This window comes from Cherax quadricarinatus, chromosome 30 (assembly GCF_038502225.1).
Source record: "Cherax quadricarinatus isolate ZL_2023a chromosome 30, ASM3850222v1, whole genome shotgun sequence".
NCBI lineage: Eukaryota > Metazoa > Arthropoda > Malacostraca > Decapoda > Parastacidae > Cherax > Cherax quadricarinatus.
Window position 1 is genome coordinate 34,970,447 of NC_091321.1, and position 22,804 is coordinate 34,993,250.

General features: G+C 42.2%; 1 protein-coding gene across 4 annotated transcripts in view; it reads left to right on the forward strand.

Moving 5' to 3' along the window:
• The window catches only part of LOC128692776 (centrosomal protein of 85 kDa), a 93,706-nt gene that overhangs the window by 25,494 nt on the left and 45,408 nt on the right, over window positions 1-22,804 (forward strand). For all 4 annotated transcript variants that reach the window (XM_070090092.1, XM_070090093.1, XM_070090094.1 and 1 more), the window contains exons 4-5: window positions 4,908-5,023; window positions 21,808-21,912. In XM_070090092.1, coding sequence (XP_069946193.1) covers window positions 4,908-5,023; window positions 21,808-21,912 — 221 coding nt within the window. The remainder of the gene's footprint in view (window positions 1-4,907; window positions 5,024-21,807; window positions 21,913-22,804) is intronic.

Sequence of the window (22,804 nt, forward strand, 5' to 3'; positions counted from 1 at the left end):
AATTATTCTATTGTTATTATTCTATTGTTATTGTTGTTATTGTAATTATTCTATTGCATTAAACTTAATATTTCATGTGGTAAAATTTTTTTTTTCATACTTTTGGGTGTCTTGCACGGATTAATTTGATTTCCATTATTTCTTATGGGGAAAATTAATTCGACTTTCGATATTTTCAACATTCGATAGCTCTCAGGAACGGATTAGTATCGAATGTCGAGGGTCCACTGTATTCCAGAAATATTATAAATGGTGCAAAGGTGACATGAAAACAATATTAAAGATAGTTGACACAAATCCACTACCATTATAGTACAGTGGAACCTCAAAAATCGAACGTATCACATATCGAACGTTTCAAAAATAAGACCATTTTTTCGGACAAACTGTGTCCCTATTATCGAACGCGCCCCTATTTTCGGACCGTCGGGTACGGGACCTGTCCGCTGGCCCGCTCTGTCCGCATCACCGCGCAGGCTCCGTGAGCAGTCTAGCTTTGTTTATGCTTGAGTGAACACTAACCTGCGATCTCATTCACACATTTTACGATTATTTAATTGTGTTTAGTGCTTGTGGAGCTGTGAAATAAGCTGCCATGGGCCCAAAGAAACTTGCTAGTGGTACCCCTGTGGTAAAGAAAGTGAGAAACACCATAGATGTGAAGAGGGAAATAATACAGAAGTATGAGATTGGAGTGAGACTTGTTGAGCTTGCCAGGATGTACAGAGGACTGTGGACAGTTATTTTGTGAGACAGAAACAGACGACTGTGGACAGTTATTTTGTGAGACAGAAACAGACGACTGTGGACAGTTATTTTGTGAGACAGAAACAGACGACTGTGGACAGTTATTTTGTGAGACAGAAACAGACGACTGTGGACAGTTATTTTGTGAGACAGAAACAGACAACTGTGGACAGTTATTTTGTGAGACAGACGATTGTGGACAGTTATTTTGTGAGACAGAAACAGACGACTGTGGAGTTACTTTGTGAGAGAAAAACAGACAACTGTGGAGTTATTTTGTGAGACAAACAGACGATTGTGGACAGTTAATTTGTGAGACAGAAACAGATGTCTGTGGACAGTTATTTTGTGAGACAGAAACAGACGACTGTAGACAGTTATTTTGTGAGACAGAAACAGAGGACTGTAGACAGTTATTTTGTGAGACTGGGGTCCAATGACTCTCAAGCTGGTCCTAGTGGCATTAAAATACAGAGAAGGGAAGCAACCCCAGAGAGGGCTTTGATACCAGAAGTCCTCATGGAGGGGGATTCTCCTTCCAAACAATAACCCCAACTCCCTCTCTCCTCCTCCCTATCTTCCAGATGCCATCACCAATCTTCAATAAAGGTAAGTAAGAATGTTATTTTATATTATTATACATAATTAAAGACTATAGCATTTGTGTGTATGTAAAACTGTAATTAATTTCTATAAAATGTATTTTTTTTTGTGAATATTTTTGGGTTTCTGGAACGGCGGATTAATTGTATTTCCATTATTTCTTATGGGAAATATTGCTTCGAATTTCAGACTTTTCGAATTTAGAACTAGCTCCTGGAACGGATTAAGTTCAAAATTTGAGGTTCCACTGTATGCTCCTCACTTAGCGACAGATTTGTTCATCAATGTGGTCTTAGGAATAGGACGACATCATTAAGTAAGGAAAAGCTGTACTCATTCCAAGATCTTTTTCATTGAGTGAAGTTTGTAGTCTCTGGCGCCCTAGACTGTACTCTGTCTGCGGTCTTCTTGCTCTTCCCCAATCTTCATGACTTTGCACTTGGTGCGGTTGAACTCCAGGAGCCAGTTTCTGGACCAGGCCTGCAGCCTGTCCATATCCACATGTAGTTGTCTGGTTCTCGTCCGAGTGAATTCTTCTCATCAACTTCACGTCATCTTCAAACAGGGACACTTCCGGGTCTGTTCCTTCCGTCATGTCATTCACATATACCAGAAACAGCACCGGTCCTAGGACTGACTTCTGTGGAACCTCACTCGTTATAGGTGCCCACTCTGACACCTCATCATGTACCATGACTTGCTGTTGTCTTCTCGACAGGTATTCCCTGATCCATTGCAGTGCCTTCCGTTATCTCTGCCTGGTCCTCTAGCTTTTGCACTAATCTCTTGTGTGGAACTGTGTCAAATGTCTTCTTGCACTCCAAGAAGATGCAGTCTACCCACCCTTCTCTTGTCTTACTGCTGTCACCCTGTCATAGAACTCCAGTAGGTTTGTGACACAGGATTTCCCGTCCCGGAAACCATGCTGTTTGTTGTTGATAAGCTCATTCCTCTCTAGGTGCTCCACCACTTTTCTCCTGATAATCTTCTCCATGACTATGTATGCTATACATGTCAGTGACACTGGTCTCTAGTTTAATTAATGCTTCATGCCTTTTTTATTTTTTTTTTTTTTTTTTTTTTTTTTTTTTTTTTTTTTTTTTTTTTTTTTTTTTTTTTTTTGAAAAATTTGGTCCACATTTGCTGTCTTTCATACCTCAGGTAGTCGCCCTGTTTTGAGAGATGTGTTGAAGATTGCTGTTTGTGGTACACATAGTGCCTCTGCTTCCTCCTTCAGGACCCATGGAGAGATGTTATCCAGCCCCATCACCTTTGAGGTATCTGGCTCGCTTAAAATCCTCTTCATTTCTTCCACAGTTGTATGTATTGTGTGCAACACTTGGTGTACTCCACCTCTCCATCTTTGTGGAGTTCTTTCTGTCTCCTCTGTGAACACTTCTTTGAATCTCATGTTGAGCTCCTCACATACTTCGCGGTAGTTTCTTGTGATCTTCCCTCCTTCCTTCCTCAGTCTGATTACCTAGTCCATGACTTGTTTTCCTCCTGATGTGGCTGTACAACATCTTTGGGTCACATTTGGCTTTCACTACTATGGTGTTTTTGTGTTGTCGTTGGGCCTCCCTCTTACCTGTGCATATTCATTTCTGGCTCTACGACTGCTCTCCCTTTTCTCCTGCATCCTTTGCATTCTATACTTCTTCCATTCTCTAGCACACTTGGTTTTGGCCTTTCTACACCTTTGAGTAAACCTAGGGCTCATCCCGGCTTTCTCATTATTTCTATTACCCTTGGGTACAAACGTCTCCTCGGCTTCCTTTCATATTGTTGTCACATATTCCATCAACACATTTACTGACTTCCTTGCCAGTTCTGTCACGTTGAACCCCGTGCATGAAATTCTTCATGCCTGTGTAGTCCCCTCTTGTAGTTTGGCTTCATTCGTCCTGCCCCTCCTGCTTCCCTGCCCACTTGTGACTATTGTGTATTCGAAGCTCAGAACCACGTGGTCACTGGCCCCTAGAAGTTTTTCATATGTGATGTCCTCAATATCTGCACTACTCAGGGTGAATACTAGGTCCAGTTTTGCTGGTTCATCCTCTCTTCTCTCTCTGGTAGCGTTCCTTATGTGTTGGTACATGAGGTTTTCCAGTACCACCTCCATCATCATCACCCTCCATGTTTCTAGGCCCCCATGTGGCTCCAGGTTCTTCCAGTCAGTTTCCATGTGACTGAGTCACCCACAATCATCATCTTTGCTCTGCTCACATGAGCCCTTCTGGCCACTTCAGCCAGTGTGTCAACCATCACTCTGTTACTTTCATTATACTCTTGCCTTGGCCTCGTGCTGTTCTGTGGTGAGTTATACATCACTGCAGTTACCACCTTGGGACCTCCAGACTGAATTGTTCCTATTATGTAGTCTCTTGCTTCTCCTCTGTCTCCTCTCTCCAGCTCAAATTCCCATTAGTTTTTGATGAGCAGTGCCACTCCTTCACCCCCCTCTGTTCCCTCTGTCTTTCCTCAGGATCAGATATTCCATTGGAAAGAAGGCATCTGTTATCATTCCCGTGAGCCTGGTTTCTGTGGTAGCTGGCAGTGTGCTGTGAGATTCGACAGCATAATGTGGGGTGGGGGCTGTAAATGTGGATTGTGGGTTGTGTTGGGGTAGTGTGTTAGGCTGTGGGGTTCTGAGGGTGGCTCTGTGTGTGCTTCCACTTGTTGCTTTGCCCTACTCTGGTTGTCTTCTGCTGACTCTGTCCTTGTCTCTCTTCCTAGACCCTTTCGTTTCTGTGTCCTCTTCCTCAGCTGCTGTTATTCTGTTCTTGTTCTGTCATGGTCTTGGAGCACCCTTGTGTGTGTGTGTGTGTATATGTGTGTGTGTGTGTGTGTGCGCATGTGCATGCGCGTGCGCATGCATGTGCACACTTGGACTTTTTTTTATTCTTTAATTCCTTGACCCCGAGAGTAAGTTTGCAAGCAGCGCTCATGACCCTGAAAGGGTTAAGATTTGAGTAGTTTGCATGTGTAGTACATTTAGAACTTTCATTAAGTATGGTATGTAGTTGACACAAACATACAAGCCAAATATAAATGGGACCAGATGAGCTGTTGGAGTATGAACAAGGTAACATTTTGTGAAGGGATTCAGAGAAACCAGTTAGCCAAACTTGAGTCCTGGAGGTAGGAAGTATAGTGCTTTCACTCTTAAGGAGGGGTTAGAGATATTTCCTCTTTTGAGGGACATCTGAACTTGTATCCCAAGTACGAGTGGAAACATAGGGTGTGTTGTTTCCTTAAGACACCTGATGTCCATGTTCGCCTAACAACAAATAGGTGTCTGGGTGTTAGCCAATTGGTGTGAGTCGCATTGTAGGTATAAAATGAACCAAAGTTGCCTGAAATGGAAGCCCCTGGTTATGCAGAGCATAACCAGGGGCTTCGTATATAGCATGTCATGGATATCAATTAGGTCTGTGTAAGTTTTATCATATACTTGTAGAAATAATTATATATTTATTATTTTTTGGGGCTGACCTACTTCAGTGGGAGATGGTGTTAAAAAAATATATTTTTAATGGTTCCTTTTATTTTTTCAGAGGAAGTGAAAAAATTATCAAAGAGAGAGAGAGAGCAAGAAGCCAGGGTGGAAGCTCTCACACAGGAGAGAGATGACTTTTCCTTAAAACTCAACCTTACTGAAAACCTCCTGAAGGTTAGTTTTCTCTCGTCAATTATTTTTAATTTTCACATTTATCCAATTGTTATTTTCATAATTGGCTGAACTAAGTAGAGCTCGGAAATTGATTAACACTTGCATAGTAATCTTTGTTTTAAAGCTGAATTGTAGTTTGTTACTAAAGTAATACTTTGTGTTACTAATGTACAGTGGAATCTCTGGTCACGAACACTTCTGATCATGTACAGATTGGTTCACGACCAAAGAATATTCGCAAGGTTTTTGCATCTGGTCATGAACACACAATCAGGTGCCAAACAAACACATTAGCTCCAATTTACACATTTTTTTACTCTCACGTCAATTTTCCCCACTTCCTGTTGTTTGTGTACTCCTAACAAAGACCCTCGCCTTGTAGTCAGTCTCGGTCAGACATGCATTCATTCACTGTGAACTCCTTGTGCTTGTTTTTCTTGGTTGTTTACAATGTGTTTTTCTCTGTTATTTAAGGTTTTCTCTATTAAACTGTGCACTATTTTGTGCAATTAAGGATTTTTCAGACTTTGATTATTTTTTTCTGTGCTTAAAACTTGAAAAAAAAAAATTTACAGATAACGGTTTGTATGGGTCTAGAACATATTAGTGTAGTGTTAGTTTTCTCTATTCAAGGTTTTCTTAGTGTTACTCAAGGTTTTTACATTTAGTTTACTATTACACTGCATTCTATGGTATAATTAACTATTTTTGTGCTTAAAATCTTAAACAATATTTACATATAGTTTGTAGGTGTCTGAAATGGATTAATTGCATTTGCATACAATCCAGTTGGGAAGTTGCGTTCGGGTCATGACCAAATCAGGTCGCGACCAGAGTTTTTGAAAGAATTATGGTTGTGACAAGAGGTTCAAGTGTATTAGGGATCAAGCATTAGCAGTCTGATTTGGAATCAGCGATTAAGAATCAGGGATCAAAGACTACACAAAAGGTACTTAACCCTTTCATGGGCTAGACCCCTGATGTGAAACTTGTCCACAGGGTCCAAGAATTTTGAAAAAAAAAAAAAAAATTCTGAAGGTAATAAAACAGAGTACAAAATTTGATGGAAAATTGATGAAATTACACAATTGCAAATTTTGCTGCTTCAGCAATATTTACGCATTAGCGATTTTGCCCAATTTGACTCCTATTTTAGGCCAGTTACAGTATTCCAGTTGACCACATTCATAGCTAGTTTGCTAGTATGCCTTCTGTTTTATCGATTGAGCACAATCGACTATTTCAACTACACAAAGTGATCAGAAATTGGTAATTTGGCCAATTTCACACTGTTCAAAATACTATTCCAATTTCAAATTAGTTTCCAGAATAAACAATGAAGGCATTCCTGGCACTTAAATAACATTTCCTTTGTTGATAAGTTACCTTTCCAGGCTTTACACGTGCATTCCATTTTGATTTTTATTCACTCAAAGAATTTTCATTCACACCAAAAAATAGAAGATTTACTGTCATGCAATATTGTAATAATTGTATAAATAATAATAGTACAGTGGACCCTCGACCAGCGATATTAATCCATTCCAGAGAGCATGTCCTTAGTCGAATTTATTGTCAGCCAAATTAATTTTCCGTATGAGAAATATGTAATTGAAATCCAGTTAATCAGTTCCAGACACCCAAAAGTATAATTTTTTTTTTTCACATGAAATATACATTTTCCTACACAGAAAAACAAGGATACATGCACAATAAATTCAGTACTAAATGATGAATAAGTGAAACTTACCTTTATTGAAGATGTAGTGATGAGTGATGAGATGTGAGGAGGGGAGATGGAGGTGTATTATTGTTTGGAAGGGGAATCCCCTTCCATGAGGACTTTAGGTACCAAGTCCTTTTCTGGGGTTACTCTTCTTCTATTTTTAATGCCACTGGGAACAACTCGAGTCACTGGACCTCTGTCGCACCAAAAATCTGTCCATAGAGCTCTGTACCTCGCTTCCTTTAAGATTTTCCTAAAATGGGCCATGTTACAAAAAATGTGATATCTAATAATGATAGAGATCTCCAGTGAATACTAGAAAGGACTGCCACTCTAGCATCCAGCCTGTTACTGGGTTTTTGTAACAAGTAGTCAGTATCCTGGTCCAGTTATCCATTAGAATTTAGTAAGATTTAATAGTGCTTCAGAATTACAACTGGTAGGCTACCAACTAAAGAAATTAAAATTTAATAAGTTTATTAATAACAATAAAGTTGTCTAGGTGTATAATATCAAAGTAAATTTAAGTAATCAATTGAATATAATATAGGATACAAGGTCCTACACTTCTCTACCTCTTCAAGGGGGGCTCCTTGTTGTGGTGAAGAGGCTCTTGGTCTGAGGAATTAGACCTGTCGGTCTCCTTCCTCAGACCGAACCTAATTACCCCCAATCCCCCCTTCCCTATCCCATCCTCCCCATCATCCCTTTTTTTCCTTTCCTCCTCCTCCTCACCCCTCCCTTTTTCTCTTCCTTTTGGCCTTTGGGATTTTTTCCCACAGGGGTGCTAGTTCCTAGGTAGGGGAAAGGGTACCAGGGTCCATCCCATTCCATTGAGGTTCTTGGCGGTGGCGTAGGTTGCTGTGGAATCTGGATTGCCTGGGGATGTCCCGATCCCTCTCCGGTATCCCGGAGGGTGGCTTTGGGTGTCTCTGGGGCGACGGGAGTATCTCTGGAAGCCACCTTTCGGATTCCGGGGGTGGTGGCCGAAGGAGGTATGCTTTGTGGTGGATATCCGGCCACCCTCTCTTGTCCACCGAGGTAGCTCGGCAGATGTGAGGTTGCTATCCCGGATGGCTGGTTTACTGGCATGATGGGTAGGGTACGGCACGGGTTCCATGCTGCGTCTGCGCTACTTGCGGTGCTGAGGTCCTCTTGGGCACGGAGGGATATTTCTGGTCCTTTCATTCCTCCTAGGAACTATCCCTCCCCGGTCCCCCCTTTTTCTTATTTTTTTTTTCTTTTTTTTTTTCTTTTTTTTCTTAAAAACAAAAAGAAAGAAGTAACCTAACCATGGCAGCCCTAGTCCATGAACCTGCTACCCCAGGGCCCCTTCTTGATACCGCAACCCGTTCTGACCCCGCCTCGTCTTTGGACCACTCTTCGGACACTCCTCATGCCTCTGTACCTCTTGTCGGTGCTGTTTCCTCACCTGCTTCAGGTACTGAGGTCTCGACTGTCTCCTTCAATTTATCTCACCTCCGCTCTCCTTTGACTATGCTTCCGGCCTCTCCCTCTACGGTGCGGCAATTTTCGAATCGCTGGCCCGTTCCACGTCGGACCAACTCTGGTCCCACGCCTAAATGTCAACGACAATTACCTGCTAATGATATTTCTCCACCTTCTCGTTCTTCTCAGAAAAGATCGACACATCCTGCACTCCCTTTCCACGCTCAGTTTCAGAATGCACAATGGACTAAATTCTTCACTTTACGACCGACTTCCTCTACTGCCTAACATTCTGACCACAGTATTGGCAAGGCACTCCTATGCCATGTTGGTAAAGATATTTCTTTTCATGCTCTTAAGAGCGGTACGCGCATCATCACTGTACAGAATGCTACCCAAGCTCATGATCTTTCTCTTCTTTCCCATATCGATACTGTTCCTGTCACTAATGAAAAACATCATTCCCTCAATTCTTGTAGTGGTACCGTCATTCTACCCCATACCATAGTTCAACAAAATTTCCAGACATGTGGCAATGACATTCTTGAACAGCTGGAACTCCAAGATCTCCCAATCCTCAAGGTAGACACTTATGTTCTTCCTGCCCGCGGGTGGAGACGATACCCTAGCAATGTGGCTCGTTTAACTTTTGACAGCCGTGAGCTCCCATCATCACTTTATGTAGCAGGACATCGGTTAGAAGTTCGAAAGGTGATCCCTACACCACAACAGTGTAGAAATTGCTGGCAATTTGGCCATCCAGCGAAATATTGCAGATCTATAGCCGAATGTCCAGTCTGTGGTGCCGATGACCACTCTAATATGTCTTGCAGTCGACCTCCCTCTTGCCTTAATTGTCATGAGGCTCACCCTTCGTACTCTCGCCGTTGCCAAGTCTGCTTAAATGAGCGGGAAATCCATTACCTCAAAGAGGCAGAAGGTCTCCCTTATGCCATGGCAGTTTCTCATCTCCGCCTCCAAGGGAGACTACCTCGTGTTTCTTATTCCCGTGTTTCAAAACCTCCCCCCACTATTGGGGTCCAATCTTCTGCAGCCTCCTCTGTGGTTACCTCTCCCATAGTCACTCCTGTATCTAATTCTTTTGCTGTCCTAGGCTCAGACATCCCTACTTCAACGCCTCAGTCTGTTCTCGCTTCTTCGTGTTCTCCCTCACAAGCCTCAGTATCGACGAGATCTCGTACGACAACTCCTCCCAATCTTCCCTCTACTTCTCAGAAGTCAAAAAAAGGTCCTTTAACCCCTCCTTCCCTTCTTCCACCTCCTCATTTTACCTTCCCTGTCTCTGTACCTGGTTCTTCCCCTCTCACTGGGTCTGTTACAAGTGTAGAGGTTCACCTTCCTCCCCTGTTCCCTCCCAAGCTTCTTCCTTTTCTGCCACCTCCCAGGTTTCTGTGTCTTCTGTCCCCTTCCACGCTTCTCCAGTTCCCTCCACCCTTTCGCCCCCCCTACCTTGGTACAGTCCATTACAGTTCCACTCTTTATACATCCTCCCCCTACCATCTCCAATATTGTCTCCCATACGACGTCTCTGAATTCCAAAACATTTGAAGCAATCTCTGAATATATTGCAGAGACCAAACCATCAATGGACACTGATCCACCCTCTGTTCCTTCTCTCTCCTCTCCTCCATCTGCGCAACTCCTTTCTTCACAGCGCACCGTACCTTCGCTGCTTGAATGTTTTCCGCTGCCTCCACATGTGGACTTTTCTAACCCCTCTAGTCCGTAGGAACCCTTACCTGCAGATTTCAGGCATCTTTATCATTGCCAATCATGGCCTATTTACAGTGGAATATACGCGGCCTCAGGGGTAACCGGGGTGAGCTTCAGATGTTACTCTCCCAGTTTTCCCCTGTTGATGTTTGCATACAGGAACCAAAATTACACTCTGCTGTTATCTATCCCATCTCAGGCTATAATTTATTGTATTCTTCAGATCCTTTTCCTGATGGGACTTTTAATGAAAGTGCCCTTCTTGTACGCAATGATATTCCGTTCCATCAGCTATTTGTTCGTACTTCGCTGCATTACACAGCAGCCTGTATCCACTTGCATAGGTGGTATATGCTCTGTTTTTTGTATCTCTCTCCTTCTCTGGCATTATCTATTCCGGATCTTGCCTTTCTTGTTTCGTCATTACCACCACCGCTTCTTTTACTTGGCGATTTTAATGCCCATCATTTCCTCTGGAAGGGGGGGTCTCACTGTGATTCCCGTGGCATTCAGTTAGAGGCTTTTCTTGCTACCCACCCCCTCCATGTTTTAAATACAGGTACTCGCACCCATTTTGATCCTCGGACTCTCACACACTCTTGCATCGATCTCTCAGTCTGCTCTTCCCCCGCTGCATTAGACTTCACCTGGTCTGTTCTCCCGGATTTACATGACAGCGATCATTTGCCAATCATTCTTACTTCCCCTTCATATTCACCACCTCTTCGTATCCCACACTGGCAATTTGATCAGGCAAATTGGAACATTTACTCACAACTACCGTAACTGTTTTTAGTGAGGTTCCTTCTTCATCCTCCATTGATGAGCTTTTACACCTCTTCTCGTCCTCCGTTTTAACCGCAGCTTCTCATTCTATACCCCAAACTTCGGGCAGGCATTCTCAGAAATGCGTGCCTTGGTGGTCTCCTGCTTGTGCTCATGCAATACGTTTGAAACGTGCTGAATGGGGCAGGTACCGTTACAATAGAACCACGGAGAGACTTCTTGATTTTAAGCAGAAGCGTGCGATCGCTTGTCGTGTCATCCGTGATGCTAAACGCACTTGCTGGCGAGATTGTCTCCACCATCACCTCTGCTTCTTCTGAGTGCAGTCTGGAAAAAAGTACGAAAACTGAGTGGTAAATATTCTCCTGACCCGGCTCCTGTTCTGCGGGTTGCCGGTGTTGATATAGCAAACCCACTAGATGTTGCCAATGAAATTGGCAATCATCTGGTCCGTATTTCTCAGGGGCTCCATCTATGCCCCTCATTTCTTTCCTCAAAGTCTGCCAGAGAGTTAGCACCCTTCGACTTTTCTTCTCTCAGAGAAGAACAGTATAATGTGCCTTTTTCACTTCAAGAACTGGAGGCAACACTCAGCTTGCCGATCATCGGCAGCTGGGCTCGACGACATTCATATTCGTATGCTACAACATTTACATCGGTCAGCCCTTGCAGTCCTATTATGCCTTTTCAATCTTATTTGGTCACAAGGAGTTCTTCCACAGCTGTGGAAATCTGCCGTTGTTCTCCCTTTCCGCAAGCCAAGCACTATGGGACATGAAGCCTCCCACTATCGTCCCGAGTGAACATTTAAATGGTTTAAAATACTGACAGGTTGTTAGGTAAGACACATATGCAACAGTTAGGTATCTTTGTTTCGAAATGTTTCGCCTACACAGTAGGCTTCTTCAGTCGAGTGCAGAAAAGTTGATAGAAGCAGAAGATACTTGAAGACGATGTAATCAGTCCATCACCCTTGAAGTTTTGAGGTGGTCAGTCCCTCAGTCTGGAGAAGAGTATTGAATGGTATAAAATACCGACAGGTTGTTAGGTAAGACACACATGCAACAGTTAGGTATCTTTATTTCGTCTTCAAGTATCTTCTGCTTTTATCAATTTTTCTGTACTCTACTGAAGAAGCCTACTGTGTAGGCGAAACGTTTCAAAATAAAGATACCTAACTGTTGCATATGTGTCTTACCTAACAACCTGTCGGTATTTTATACCATTTTAATGTTCACTCTGTCAGACACTGCAACACAAGGGTATCTTGGTACAGACCTGAAATCAACTTTGTCAACTTCTAGTAAGAATGGCTGGATTTCAGAGGGATCTGACCTTCCAACGACAACATTCTTACCTCTACTAGTGGCCTACATCTCACCTCCTGGCGGTATATAGGCTCTATCCTGTCGCTTCAACTCCATATTGTTTCAGACTATGGAACAACACTTTTCTCCAGACTGAGGGACTGACCACCTCAAAACTTCAAGGGTGATGGACTGATTACATCGTCTTCAAGTATCTTCTGCTTCTATCGACTTTTCTGGACTCGACTGAAGAAGCCTACTGTGTAGGCGAAACGTTTCGAAATAAAGATACCTAACTGTTGCATATGTGTCTTAATTAGCAACACACTATCGTCCCGTTGCTCTTACCAGTGCAGTTTGCAAAGTGATGGAACGCCTGGTAAATAGACGTTTAGTGTGGTATTTAGAGACGCACAACAGTCTCATCACTCGTCAACATGGCTTTCGTAAGGGATTTTCTACCATAGACCCCTTACTATGCTTGGATACGTATGTTCGTAATGCCTTTGCGAATAACCACTCAGTTATTGCCATATTTTTTGACCTTGAGAAGGCATATGACACAACTTGGAGGTGTAATATTTTGGCCCAAGCCCACTCCTTAGGCCTCCGAGGCAGTCTACCATCCTTCCTTAAGAACTTATTAACTGACAGGCATTTCCGTGTTCAGGTTAATAATGTGCTCTCCCCGGACTTTATCCAAGCTGAAGGTGTCCCTCAGGGATGTGTTCTGAGCACAACACGTTTTCTCCTTGCTGTAAATGATTTGGCCTCTAGTCTTCCATCCAATATTTGGTCATTACTCTATGTTGATGACTTCGCTATTGCCTGTGCGGGCGCAGACTGTCACCTTATTACAGTTTCTCTCCAGCATGCGGTCGACCGTGTTTCCAATTGGGCCACCACACATGGGTTTAAATTTTCCAGCACCAAAACTCACCAAATTAATTTCACTAGACGCTCTGTCATCTTCGATGATCCTTTGTACCTCTATGGCTCCCGTATCCCTGAACGTGATAGTCAGGTTTCTGGGCCTCCTCTTTGACCGTAGGTTATCCTGGAAACCTCACATTACCTTTCTGAAGGCAACTTGTCACGGCCAGCTGAACCTTCTTAAAACCCTTGCTCATCTTTCATGGGGAGATGATCGTCGAACTCTCCTTCGCCTACATTCCACCCTCATTTTATCGAAACTTGATTATGGTGACCAGATCTATTCAGCGGCCTCTCCTGCTACTCTCTCTAACCTTAACCCCATTCATCACCAAGGATTACATTTATGCCTTGGTGCTTTTCGCTCTTCCCCTGTTGAGAGCCTCTATGCAGAAGCGAACATTCCATCCTTATCCAATCGTCGTGATGCCCAGTGCCTTCGCTACAATGTACGCTCTCATGATCTCCGCAATCCTTCCGTTTATGGAATGGTCACTGATATTAGTAGACATTCTTTATTTGTTCGCCGCCGCTGTTTACTCCGTCCCTTCTCTCTTCGCCTTCATTCGCTCTTGTCTTCTCTTCAATTACCACCTTTATATGTTCATGTAGCATCTCACTTTTCCCTACCCCCGTGGGAAGTTCCAGCTGTTCGAGTCTGTTCTTTCTCACTCCCTTGCTCGAAAGCCCAACTGTCTACGGTCGCTTCCCGCTCTCGTTTTCTTGACCACTTCCATTCTCATTCTCATGCCATTGCTGTGTACACAGATGGTTCTAAGTCTTCTGACGGCGTAGGATTCGCAGCAGTGTTTCCGGACAGCGTCGTACGAGGGCATTTACTATCTTCGGCTAGTATTTTTACTGCTGAATTGTATGCCATTCTTGCAGCACTTATCCATATTGCATCTATGCCTGTGTCATCATTTGTGGTTGTCTCAGACTCCCTTAGTGCTTTACAGGCTATACAGAAATTTGATACACCTCATCCCTTAGTTCTCTGTATCCAACTTTGGCTACGCCTCATCTTTACCAAGCATAAAGATATTGTTTTTTGTTGGGTCCCTTGTCATGTTGACGTACAGGGCAATGAACAGGCAGACACTGCTGCGCGGTCAGCAGTACATGACCTACCAGTTTAATATTGAGGTATTCCATTTACGGACTATTTTGCTGCAATAGCTACCCACCTTCACACCCGTTGGCAACAATGTTGGTCTACTATGCTAGGTAACAAACTTCAATCTATTAAACCGAGTATAGGTTACTGGCCGTCTTCTTGTCACCAGTGTCGAGGTTGGGAGACTACTCTCTCCTGTCTTCGCATTGGCCATACTCGTCTTACTCATGGATATCTTATGGAGAGGTGCCCTGCTCTTCTCTGTGAGAATTGCCAGGCTCCATTATCAGTCAGCCACATTCTGTTGGACTGCCCACTTTATCAACGAGCACGCAGAATTTACCTTAGTCGTCGTCTTCACTCCGCTGCTCTCTCTTTACCTTCCCTTCTCGCTGATGGACCCTCCTTTCATCCGGACTCTCTCATTGACTTTTTGACAACAACTGACTTGCTTCACAAACTCTGATACCTTCAGCCCTTTCTACCTCAATCTCTTGCTACCCTCTACCCCCGCACTATCCCCTGCCCCGCTGTTTTCTGTAACCTACTGATCATCCCTCCCCCCTTCTGCCGCCCAATACCCTCGCTTCCTTCCCTACCCTGCAGCGCTGTATAGCCCTTGTGGCTTAGCATTTCTTTTTTATTATAATAATAATAATACACTTCTCTCATGTACAGTAGTATTTTGCTGAAGGCACATATCATATCTTTATGGCTTTTAAGTACCGTCTGGTACATTGTTAGCATTTAATAACTTAATACTAATATATACAGTGGACCCCAGCATACCGTTGGCATCACATAACGTTAAATCCGCATACCGCTACATTTTATCGCTAAGATTTTGCCTCGCATACCGCTAAAAAACCCGCTCAACGCTGTTCGTCCGAGACGCGTCTAATGCGCGCCCTTAGCCAGCCTCACGTGTTCCGCCGGTGGCATTGTTTACCAGCCAGCCTCCGCGGTAACATCCAAGCATACAATCGGAACATTTCGTATTATTACAGTGTTTCTGCTGATTTTATCTGCAAAATAAGTGACTATGGGCCCCAAGAAAGCTTCTAGTGCCAACCCTACAGGAATAAGGGTGAGAATTACTATAGAGATGAAGAAAGAGATCATTGATAAGTATGAAAGTGGAGTGCGTGTCTCCGAGCTGGCCAGGTTGTATAGTAAACCCCAATCAACCATCGCTTCTATTGTGGGCAACAAAAAGGCAATCAAGGAAGCTGTTCTTGCCAAAGGTTCAACTGTGTTTTCGAAACAGAGATCGCAAGTGATGGAAGTTGTTGAGAGACTGTTATTGGTGTGGATAAATGAAAAACAGATAGCAGGAGATAGCATCTCTCAAGTGATCATAAGTGAAAAGGCTAGGAAGTTGCATCAGGATTTAATTAAAAAAATGCCTGCAACTAGTGATGAAGTGAGTGAATTTAAGGCCAGCAAAGGTTGGTTTGAGAGATTTAACCCTTTGACTGTCGCGGCCGTATATATACGTTTGCGAGGTACCGTGTTTGACGTATATATACTCATAAATTCTAGCGGCTTCAAATCAGGCAGGAGAAAGCTAGTAGGCCCACATGTGAGAGAATGGGTCTGTGTGGTCAGTGTCCACCACATAAAAAAAATCCTGGAGCACGCAGTGCATAATGAGAAAAAAAAAACTCCGACCGTTTTTTTTAATTAAAATGCCGACTTTGTGGTCTATTTTCGTATAGTATTTGTGGTTGTATTCTCGTTTTCTTGGTCTCATTTGATAGAATGGAAACTATATTATAGAAATGGAGGTGATTTTGATTAATTTTACTATAAAAAGAACCTGGAAATGGAGCACAAAGTACAGGAAATGTTTGATTTTTGCCGATGTTCAAAAGTGAACAAATGATGTCATTGTCCAATAAATGTCCAAATAGCCATTCTAATACGCAGTCATGAATGGGTTGATGTAATTTTTACAATTATTACAGTATTGCAGTAGTCTGCATAACAGTAAATCTTCTATTTTTTGTTTGAATAAAATTTCAAAATAAAAAGCAAGAGTAATATCACAGGGACCTGGAGACATGACTGATGAACAAAGAAAATGTTATTTTAGAGCCAGGAATGTCTGCATTGTTCATTCTGGACCTTATTTTGAAATTGTCGTATTTTTTAATTTTCGTGAAATTGGCCAAATTGCAAATTTCTGACCATGTTATTGGGTAGTTGAAATCGGTAAATGGGCAGTTTCTTGTACTCAATCGATAGAAAAAATAGAGTTCTGAAGAAATAGTTATGAGTTTGGTTGACTGGAATAACGGAATTAGCCGAAAATAGGGCTCAAAGTGGGCGAAATTGCCGATTTTTAAATATCGCCGAAGTCGCTAACTTCGCGAGAGCGTAATTCCGTCAGTTTTCCATCAAATTTCGTTTTTTTGGTGTCTTTACAATCGGGAAAAGATTCTCTATCATTTCATAAGAAAAAATAATTTTTTTTTTTTCGAATATTTTGCGACACCAGAAGCAACTTCAGGATTTGGCCCTTCGACAGTCAAAGGGTTAAGAAGCGTAGTGGCATACATAGTGTGATAAGGCATGGTGAGGCTGCCAGTTCAGACCACAAAGCAGCTGAAAAATATGTGCAGGAATTCAAGGAGTACATAGAAAGTGAAGGACTGAAACCTGAACAAGTGTTTAATTGTGATGAAACAGGCCTGTTTTGGAAGAAAATGCCAAGCAGGACCTACATTACTGAGGAGGAAAAGGCACTCCCAGGACATAAGCCTATGAAAGACAGGCTTACTCTGTTGATGTGTTCCAATGCTAGTGGTGATTGCAAAGTGAAGCCTTTATTAGTGTATCACTCTGAAACACGCAGACCGTTCAGGCAAAAGAATGTCCTCAAGGAAAATTTGTGTGTGCTGTGGAGGGCAAACAGTAAGGCATGGGTCACTAGGGACTTTTTCTATGACTGGTTACTCCATGCATTTGCCCCCAATGTGAAAGATTACCTAACTGAAAAGAAATTAGAACTTAAGTGCCTCCTGGTGTTAGACAATGCCCCTGGTCTTCCTACAGACGTGGCAGAGCGACTTTATGGGGGCATGAAATTCATTAACATCAAGTTTTTGCCTCCTAATACCACTCCTCTCCTGCAGCCCATGGACCAGCAGGTTATTGCAAACTTCAAAAAACTGTACACAAAAGCTCTGTTTGAAAGGTGCTTTGTAGTGACCTCAGAAACTCAACTGACTCTCTTAGAGTTTTGGAGAGATCACTTTAATATCCTCAATTGTGTAAACCTTATAGGTAAGGCTTGGGAGGGAGTGACTAAGAGGACCTTGAACTCTGCTTGGAAGAAACTGTGGCCAGAATGTGTAGACAAAAGGGATTTTCAAGGGTTTGAGGCTAACCCTGAGAATCCTATGCCAGTTGAGGAATCCATTATGGCATTGGGAAAGTCCTTGGGGTTGGAGGTTAGTGGGGATGATGTGGAAGAGTTGGTGGAGGAGGAAAATGAAGAACTAACCACTGATGAGCTGATAGATCAACTTCAACAGCAAGAGGCCAGACCTGAGGAAGCTGGTTCGAAGAAGGGGAGAGAGAAATTGAAGAAATTGCCTACTACAAAGATTAAGGAAATCTGTGCAATGTGGCTGAAAGTGCAAACCTTTATGGATGAAAATCACCCTCACACAGCTATTGCAAGCCGTGCTGGTGACTATTACACTGACAATGTTGTGAAACACTTTAGGGAAGTCATAAAGGAACGAGAGGTACAGGCCACTATGGACAGATATGTTGTGCGACAGAACTCCAGTGACTCTGAAGCTGGTCCTAGTGGCATTAAAAGAAGAAGGGAAGTAATCCCAGAAAAGGACTTGACACCTCAAGTCTTAATGGAAGGGGATTCTCCTTCTAAACACTAACACTCTCCTCCTCCCATCCCATCAATCATCACCAGATCTTCAATAAAAGTAAGTGTCATGTAATTGTGCATGCTTTTTTCAGTTTGTGTGCATTAAAATTAATATTTCATGTGGTAAAAATATTTTTTTTTCATACTTTGGGGTGTCTTGCACGGATTAATTTGATTTCCATTATTTCTTATGGGGAAAATTCATTCGCATAACGATAATTTCGCATAACAATGAGCTCTCTTGCACGGATTAATATCGCTATGCGGGGGTCCACTGTACAAGTGTGTGTGTGCGTGCTCTAAGTAGTTCACTATGTCTCAAGACTCGACTATGCTTAACCAGTAACTGACTATAAGTCCTCACATAAACTAACTTTTTGACCAACCTGGCAATCAGAACAGCTTACTTGAATAATGAAACGACTGGTAAGCCGAACAGCAATATAACAAGCAACAGCGACACAGAATCAGGAACAAGGAGATAATATAACGACACTAAGTAGGTACCATCTGCAGATCCTCCACAAAAGTCTCAAAACTCCCATACTACTGAATCTAAGTTCAGCATTAGAAAATCCCTGACTGTGACAGTACACAGATACCAGTACAAATTAGGTCAGAAGCTACAGCTCAGGACCTGAGTTTCTCAGAGTGTCTATGAGAGAGACAACCTCAGTACAACATCGAAAATCACTAAGTCTAGGCTATGTTCTGTGAACAGAGTTACACAGAACCAACAACAAGAAAGCAACAGAGATGATCTTCCAACAAGGGCCCGCAATGGAGAGCTGGAGAGGCACGTCTTATTGGAAGCAACGTCAAACAGACAAGAGAGCAAGCACAGGCCTGGCAGACTCTCCTCCAGGCAAGGTGTGATCACCCCACACTGATCACGTGACTCTCCGTGGACTGCTGCTGCCCAGCAACTACAGAGAAGCCAGCAGGGAAACAAGCGAAGTGATAATTACAGTAGTTAGACAATGCTGTCAGCTACTTAACACTCTTGAACTATGAGCACTGAATAGTATATAAATGTTACATCCTACCTAATAATATAACTAAGTCAAATAATAATATAAAGCAATATATTTACGATTTAGCTAATACTGCAAATATAAGCAATATAAAATTATATGAACAGGTAATATACATTATATACATTGTGACCCATTCAGGGGTCGCAATAGGCCACAACATTGTCATTGTAAAAAGTCACCAGCACGGCTTGCAATAGCTGTGTCAGGGTGATTTTCTTCCATAAAGGTTTGCACCTTTGTCCACATTGTACAAATTTTCTTAATCGTTGAAGAAGGCAACTTCCTCCATTTCTCTCTCCGCTCCTCTGATGCAATTTCCTCAGTTGTTGCCCCTTGCTGTTGCAGATGCTCTTGCAGCTCGTCAGTGGTTAGTTCCTCATCGTCGTTCTCCACCAACTCCTCCCCACTAACCTCCAACCCCCAAGGACTTCCCCAATGCCACAGTAGATTCCACAACTGGCATAGGCTTCTCAGGGTTACCCCAAACCCTTCAAAATCCCTCTCGTGTACACATTCTGGCCACAATTTCCAAATATGTGTGGAAGTGACTGCACTGGCTTGTAAACACTAGCACACTAACTGAAGACAGGGCAACTGAGGTGCACTCAGGCCAGACGGACACATGGACGCGTTCGGGATGAATGTTGTCACTCGTGTTTTTCATCGTTGGTCTGGCCAAAATTTTTACGCTCAAATGCATCGTTAGGTGATTTTATCATTACACGATACCATCGTTGGTCAAGGGTCCACTGTACATTCATGAATGCACATTAGACTCACCAGCTGACGTGTTTTGGACGCATGATGTGACTTATTTACTCTTGAACATCGGCAAAAATCGAACATTTCTGGTATGTTGAGCTCAATTTCAGCTTACTTTCAGAACTAAAATCAATCAAAATTATCTTTATTTCTGTAACATATCTTCCATTCTATCAAATGAGACCAAGAAACCAAGAATGCAGCCATAAAAACCATACAAAAATACACCACAAATTTAAGTGTTTTAATCCAAAAAAAACACACTCGCATTTTTTTTCTCATGCACTGCGTACTGCAGAATTTTTTATATGGTGCACACTTACCACATAGATGCATTCTCTCATATCTAGGCCCAAATTTACCACTCACAGCTTATGAGTGAGACGAGCTCATGATGTAGATCTGTGGCTTGAAACCTCAAAGGGTAAAAAAAGAACTATTGTTTGAAATGATAAAGAATCTTTTTCTGAAGGTAATGAAACCAAAAGTACGAAATTTGATAGAAAACTTAGGGTATAATGCCCTCACAAATTTAGCATTCTCGGCGATATTTACACATTGGCGATTTTTGCCACTTTATGCCTTATTTCTGGCCAATTCCATTGTTCCAGTTAACCAAACTCATAGCTATTTTGCTGTTATTTCTATTCTGTTGATTGAGTACAGGAAACTGCCCATTTACCTATTTCAACTACCTAATAGTGATCAGAAATTGGTTATTTGGCCAATTTCACACAAATTTAAAGAGATCCCAATTTCAAAATAGGGTCCAGAATAAACAGTACAAACATTCCTAGCACGAAAATAATTTCTGTTCTTTAGTCACGTCTCCAGGCCCCTCTTATATTACTCTTGCATTTCATATTGAGTTTTTATTCACTCAAAAAATGGAAGATTTATTGTTATACAGACTACTGCATTATTGTAATAAGTGTGTAAATAACGTCAACCCATTCATGACCACATATTAGACTGGCCAATTGGACACTTACTGGATGAGTGACTTCATTTGTGTACTCTGGAACTATGGAAAAGATCGAACTTTGAGCTCAATTTCAAGGTACTTTTTGTCCTGAAAACCAATCGAAATCATCTCTATTTCTATAATATATCTTCCACTCTATCAAACGAGACCAAAAAAACGAGAACACAACCATAAAAACCATATGAAAAGACACCACAAAGTCACTGTTGTTCACCAAAAACACGGTCGGGTTTTTATCCTCATTATGCACTGTGCTGATGGACTTTTTTTATTTGGTGTTTACTTACCACACACACCTATTCTCTCATATCTAGCCCCAAATTTACCAGTCACAGCTTATCTGAGTGATCTGAGGTTATGGCGTTGAACTACGGGACCGAGATTGGCTTCAAAGCCACGATACAACAGGACCGACTGTGAAAGGGCTAAATGTTTGGACACATTTTGTCTGGGGTTGATAATCAAGATATTTAAGAAGAGAGAATGAGGGATAGTGAAATAATGAAAAGAACATTCCAGATAGATTAAGATTAATAATCAAAAGAAAATTAAAAATCAGGAAAAGAAGGCAAGAAATTTGAGATGTTTTCTCTTGTCACTCTAAAAGGGAAATTGCCTTTATGATAGTAAAGGGTTCTTAATCTATGAAAATGGAGCTATGGTTCGTAGCACTCTCAGCTCACACATTGAGGTCCATGGTTTGATCCTTGGTACAGGTTGAAACATTTAGGCATGTTTCCTTAAGATACCTGCTGTCCTTGTTTACCTAACAGCAAGTAGGTACCTGGGTGTTAGTCGACTAGTGTGGGTCACATCCTGAGGATAAAATTGACCCAAGTTACCCAAAATGTTGTACATTACCAGGGGATTGCTATAAAGTAGGTCATTGATGTCAGCTATGGCCTGTATAATTTGTATCATGTACTTGTAGAAATATTATTATACTCTTTCCCTGAATCAAACCCCTTTACTTCCCATTCACCAGGCACTGTATGATACTTATGGATGTAGTTCTTACCCATGAAATTATTGATAGTTCTTTGCCCTCAGACATTGGAAACCCAGAGAGCTGAAGCTTCTGAAGGCCAGTACAGCAAAGAGGATTTATTGTGGACTTTAGACCAACTGAAGAAGGAACTAGAAAATGCCAGGAAGGTATTTGTATTTGTGTTACAGTATTAGGGGGTTGCCATGTTAGCATATGCATTAATGTTTTCCATGCTTATTCTAGTTTGTTTTATTTGGCATTTCGTTTTTTAACAGTGTGTATCATTTTTTATCAATATGCTGGCTGTGTTCCACCGAGGCAAAGTGACAGGAAAAAGCAAAGGTTTCTCCATCATTCTTACTATCGCTGTCTCGTCAGAAGTGCACAGATCCGACAGTTTAGATGTCAATCTAAACAGCAAATATCGCAATCCCCTCCTTTTAGAGTACAGGCACTGTACTTTCCACTTCCAGGACTCAAGTCCAGCTAATTGCTTTCCCTGAATTTCTTCACAAACTATTACCCTGCTCAAACTCCAATAGCTCAAGTCCCAAAAACCATTTGTCTATACTCCTTTCTAACATGCTTACACATGGTTGCTGTATGTCCAAGCCCCTTCAACACAAAACCTCCTTTACCCCTTTCCTCCAACCTTTTTTTGTCCCCTCAAGGGAGGTTCCTTGATGCTGGTGAGAGGCTCTTGATCTAGGGATTGGATCTGTGCTCCAGTTCCTTGCATTGAGCCTGAATACCTTCCATCCCTTCCCCAACAGCTGCTGTATATTCCCTACAGGTTTAGCTCTCCCCATGATTATAATGATCCTCCAACCTTTACTAGGATGAACCCCGTACCCTGCCTTCCTTAACTACTGATTTATACATCCTCAGGTCATCCTATTTTTGCTCCACCCTTTCTGAACAACCAAACCCCCTCAGCAACCCCTCCTCAGCCCTCTGGATAATACTTTCAGTAAACCTGCACCTAATATCCAAACTACAAATTCTCTGCACAATATTGATGCCACACATTGCCCTTAGACATGACATCTTTACTGCTTC